This window comes from Acanthisitta chloris, unplaced genomic scaffold (genome assembly GCF_000695815.1).
Source record: "Acanthisitta chloris isolate BGI_N310 unplaced genomic scaffold, ASM69581v1 scaffold21690, whole genome shotgun sequence".
In the NCBI taxonomy this organism is placed as follows: domain Eukaryota; kingdom Metazoa; phylum Chordata; class Aves; order Passeriformes; family Acanthisittidae; genus Acanthisitta; species Acanthisitta chloris.
The window spans coordinates 11,548-16,781 of record NW_008653606.1 but is presented as its reverse complement, the minus strand read 5'-3'; the positions used below and the strand labels follow the sequence as shown (position 1 = coordinate 16,781).

The 5,234-nt window shown below is 45.9% G+C and overlaps 1 protein-coding gene across 1 annotated transcript in view; it reads right to left on the bottom strand.

Annotated features, from left to right (window-relative positions):
- RILPL1 (Rab interacting lysosomal protein-like 1) overlaps positions 1-5,234 on the bottom strand; it is a gene marked incomplete at its 5' end in the record, with an annotated part of 17,690 nt that overhangs the window by 4,210 nt on the left and 8,246 nt on the right. The window contains 2 exons of the mRNA XM_009081817.1: positions 1,920-2,012; positions 2,512-2,684. Coding sequence (XP_009080065.1) covers positions 1,920-2,012; positions 2,512-2,684 — 266 coding nt within the window. The remainder of the gene's footprint in view (positions 1-1,919; positions 2,013-2,511; positions 2,685-5,234) is intronic.

Sequence of the window (5,234 nt, the reverse complement as noted above, 5' to 3'; positions counted from 1 at the left end):
GCAGGAAAAGTGTGAGACAGAGGGAAAGGCAGCCCCACTTTCCCCTGTAAAGGCTCTCTGCATGCAGAGAGCAGCACTGCAAGTTTCCATCACATCATTTGCTACACTTGGGCTCGCTGGTTTTCCCAGCAGTGAAAATTCCTGCCTTTTTAAAGCCCATGTACACTGTTGGCAACACAGAGAGAGGAGAGGGGGAGGAAAACAAACCCACACTGGACAAATCCTATCAGGACAGGCTGCAAGAATAAGATAAACCTGAAAACTATTTCCATCTTTCAGGTTACATAGACAGTTTTATCTTCCCTTATTGAATACGATGGGTAAATGGAGAGAGAGCAGAAAGGCACCTGGGGACAGAGCATGACAGCTAATTTCATCTTAGGCAGTCACAGCTAATACCTCACCCAGAGTGTGCTCTGTCTTGCAACCTCTATTGACATTTATCTGCTGCCTTTGCTTCCTCCAAGGCATCATTTGCAGTCAAACATGGAAACTGCACAACACAAACTGGGTAAGCTGAAATCAGCCACTCCCCACAGTGGGGTAAGGGTTCAAAAGGACTAAAATGTAAAAGAAAAGAGAAGCTTTGCAGTGAAGATCTTGTGAGACAAAGTATTATTATTATCATCACAGTTGCAGAATGAAAACTCCAAACTCAAAGTGTATTTTCTAGCCATGTGAGAGGAAGGGTTGTGTCAGCAAACAAACCAGCACGGGCAGAAGTTGGAATCTGCTGAAAATCATCAACAGGGCCCTCCTGACTTCATGGTGTTTTGGGTCAGTTGAGATTTTCCACTGGGACTTACTCTCCCAGGGCTGCTGCTATTATTAAACAAGGACTGAAAGTTCTGGACATGGGGACAGGATGGAAGAGCTTCTTATGTGGAGACAAATGGCTGTTCCAAAATCATTTATGCAGTTGAAGAAGTTAAGCTTTGGGTATCACAAAAACCCAAAGACTTGCTATAAGGTCATGAGATTTAATTTGCAATAAGTAAGTGTACAAGGAGGGAGCTCCAACAGACAAATGGATTGGCAAACACTGTGATTTTATAATGCAGTGACAGTAACTGCACACCTCTGGCAGTAAGCTTTGGTCCAGACAGCAACATGAAATACCTGAGGAGCAGGTTGGGTTCTTTTAGCCAGGAGAGTGACCATTCCCTCCAGCAGCAAATCTGCTCAGCAAACAGAAGGTTTATGTGCTGTACACATAGTGCAGATTGAGGTCTGAATGCTTTGGTCAACAGGGAAATGTGCAGTGAGGCCATGGGGAAATGCATGACTGCTGAGGGTCTGGTTTGACTAGTGAACAACACTCTTTACACACCTTCTGAGCATGACCTGGGGAACAATGTGCTACAATCCTTGCACAGGGATCTGTCCCTGACTTCAGTTTGGGGCACACAGGACAGGCTGAGCAGTGCTCCACAATTAGCAGCACCTCCCTTTGGAGTATGACTACACAGCCCAGACAAGAAAATGCCCTAGGAAGGTTGGGTGTCTGTGCTTAGGAGCTCATCAGTTCACAGTGCCTGTAACAGAACACTGCAACACACACTTGTTTGGTTATCCTGAATGGCTGCACTGCAGAAGGAAACTGGAATGGGCTTCTTGGCACGGCAGTGTGGCCACAAACACCAGCACAGGGAGCACTGCTGGAATCCTACTGCTGTCTGCACATGGGGAGCAAGAGGTACCACAGGGAATAATCTGGGACTGGAAGTTGTCCCAGATCTAGGCAAAAGTTTTGGATAAAGCTGTTTCATGATACCTGTCAAGTGCTCCGTCAATACCTCTCCCATATACAGTTGGAATGTGGTTATCTTAGTTTTTCAAGTGTTTAAAATTGTCTACCCATCAGAGACATTCAGTGTTTGCAGACTATATCCAGTATCCTTAGAAAATATGCTACTTACAGTCGTTTGATTCCAGATTCAGGCTGAGGTGAGGGTTTTGGCTGAATTATGGGCATAGGCTGAGGTGTTCTTGTTTCTTCTTCCATTTCCTCACTTGAAAGAAAGAAAAGATAATGAATGTTCTCCTCCCAAGCCATGGAAGCACTTGGAGATGTACAATTCCATGTGAGGCAGTACTGTTGATGAAGGAATGCAAAAGAATCTCTTTAAAACTCATGAGAATCAATTGAAGATTTTTCTGTCAGCAGCTAGAACTGGGTCTGCGTTCAATGTGACAAAAACAGGGAGAAGAGGAATGGATTGAGTAAAAGGTCTGGGATTTTCCTTTTAGACCCACTCTTATCCTCCTTCTTGAAGTTCAAAAGTATTAAATGTTTGTAATCTTTCTAAGACTCAGGGCAAAACTGGGAGTTAGGGAAGGACATGGTTTTTCCCACCAGACTCAAACCACAGCTATATGCTCCCAGTCTCTGCTTAACCCTTTCCAGGAATACAAACCTGTTGGACACATTTCACAGCACATCTCTTGTTCCCAGACCTGCCCCGTGGCTCCCTGTGTACAGCAAGCAACAGGAGAGGAGACCTGACCTACCTTTTGTAGTATAAAAGCTCCTCTTGAAGTAAAAACACTTTAGATTTCAGCTCATTCCTCTCGTGCAGGACATCCCGGAGCTCCTGCAAGGTGAATCTCGGCCGATTCGGATCTTTTAAGTCCATTGCCATCTTTTCTGCCTCTGAGAGACACTCATCATTGTTTGGTTCTGCCTAGAAAGTGAAACGTGGGCTTTAAATTCACTCTGGGAGTGCATCATGGAGGAGTCTGAAGTATTTATCAGGCTAGTTTCCAGCCTCTTCCTTTCAGCACTATTAAATCCTCTTTTAGGAGAACTGCAGCAATCGCAGGAAGGAAAAAAATGTAGGAGTTTGTTTTTCTTGTTAAAGACTATCAGCAAGAGCAGCTCAGTGATCACTTTGTTCTTTCCTGTGCACAGGTTGATGACACACACAGACAGGTCAGCCTGATAGGCCCTGGAATGTGATCCAAGCTCTGTTCTACCTCCCTTCACCTGGAGTCCAGGGAAGGTTTGCAAACAGGGAAGACCCAAGTGTTGTGACCTACAATCACAGCCCTGTGCTCACAGGAGCCTTTCACAGTTACATGTGTGGGAAAACAGACACCAATAGTTTCTGTTAGGACTGAAGAAAGGTCGAACCTGAGCCACCTTAGAGGTGCTAAGGTTTTTCTGTGGACAAATTCCTGTGGAATCCAGACTGACAGGAAGTCCACAGAAAATGTTCAACTTTCAATAAACCACTTGGTTTAAGGAATTCACACTTCTAGCAAATGGGGTAAATCAAACATCAGCTTTATACATAAACACTGAAAAAACAGCACAGCAAAGGTCATGCAGTTCCTTCCAGCTCCTCCCACAATGAGATGACTCCTTTGGATGTAAACATATCAAGTGGAGATTAGGTTTCTATCCCCCTAATGCCATAATTAAAAGAGCAGGAGTGGTGTCAGCACCAGATCTGAGTGGGAGAAAACTGCAGGTGAAGCATTTTTACACAAGTACTCTTGTCTCTTCTCATCTAAGAGCTCACTGGAAGCTTGGAGGAAATTTCATCACCCACCACCTAATTTCTGTGGCTCCCAGCAAGCCAGAACTTGCTCTCTAGGCACATGCCTTGATTCCCAGGCCTGTGGGGCTTCTTCCTGGCACTTGCACAGATCTCTGGGGCACAAACTGCTTGTGAAAACATGGTCTGTGTTAAGGCCACTGCTCAGGTCCTCTGCTGCTGCTCCACTCAGAGGCTGCACAGGGCTGAGGATCAGTTAAGGAGCAGTCACAAGGCTCTGGGAAAGGTACTGGGACTCAAGATGCTGAAGAGCAGCTACAAACCTTCAGAGATCTGCAGGACTTGTAACAATACAGAAAAATGCAGGGCACTCTGTTCCAGGGAAATAGATTTGAAATGTTGCAAAGCCCATTTGCAATGTGATGCTTTTTGCAAGGACAGATAGAGGCCAGGATGTGAAATCAGAGCTGCCAGCAGCCAGGGCAGCCTCTCACCCTCCTGGCAGGATGCAGAGATCAGAGCCTCTGAGGGATACAAGCTGGAAATCTGAGGAGCTAAGAACTGAAATTCTTACACAGACCATTTTTTGTAAGCCTGATCCCACCCTCTTTTAAGCTCAGGTGTTTGTGAAACAGTTTTGCTGTCTGCTGCTCTATGGTTTCAGGCTGAACTTGGCTAAGGTTGGTGCAATATGAATTTTTAAGCAGGGACTGCAGTCCCTGTCCTGCAGGGATGAGGCAGCAGAGCAATGCTCACTTGGGCACTGCTGGATCATCTTTTCATCCAAACACATTCCTTAGCACAGACTGCCGGGAACAAAGATTGATGCAACCTAACAAGAGGTTCAGAGGAAATTACCCAAACACACTTCCCTCCTCTTCACCCCTTAGATTAGGGTCTGAGCTGATGTCTCTTCTTTTGGTTGTGTATTTGCCCAAAGAAGCTATTTTTGCTAGATTTTGCCTCACTCAGAGACTGAGCAGCCTGTAGCCAATGCAAATGTCCTTGACTGAAGCCAACAAGCAATGCCCACTCCGGAGCTTGCAGCTATTCCAGTTTTCTGCTTGCCACTGCAATTCCTGTCTCACACCATCCTGGCAGAGAGAGCGGGAACAGCTCTAATTAGAAGAGGCACCATTACCATGGAACTGATGAGTTGGGGAGAGGTGAAGAATGCCTCCTTTCTCTGCAGGCACTGAGGACACTTTCACTCCTGCTGGCCCCAGGCCTAGCTCCCCAGCCCTGTTCACAAAGCTGTGCTGGGTGTCCTGCCTGAATTAACAGCAACGAAATAATCCTCTGCATTAGTAATGCAGTGCCCAATTCAGCACTGACATGTCAACACAACACTTGGCTGTCCATGCCTGGGGGGACCAGGGTACCCCATCAGCCTTGGCCTCTGCTGCTGGATGTATATTCCTGCCTCCTGCCAGTGGAATGGATGTTTCCCTCTCTGCTGCAGTCTGTCAGGCATTTATAATGTGGAGCTCTTATCCAGCCAAACAGCTCTGCATGATTGAGTCAAATCACAGAACTCTGTGATTCTGAGCTCCTCTAAGTTCTTACGTATCATGACATTCCTGATCCCATTTCATACTCTTCTAGAAGAGCATTGTTAGCAAAGGGAAATGCAGCACATTTGCTTTAGGAAGACAGAAGTAGTGTCACATGCACAAAGAAGAATACTAGGATAAAGAGGACTAAGGGATCAGCTGCTCAGAGATGCATCTTTAC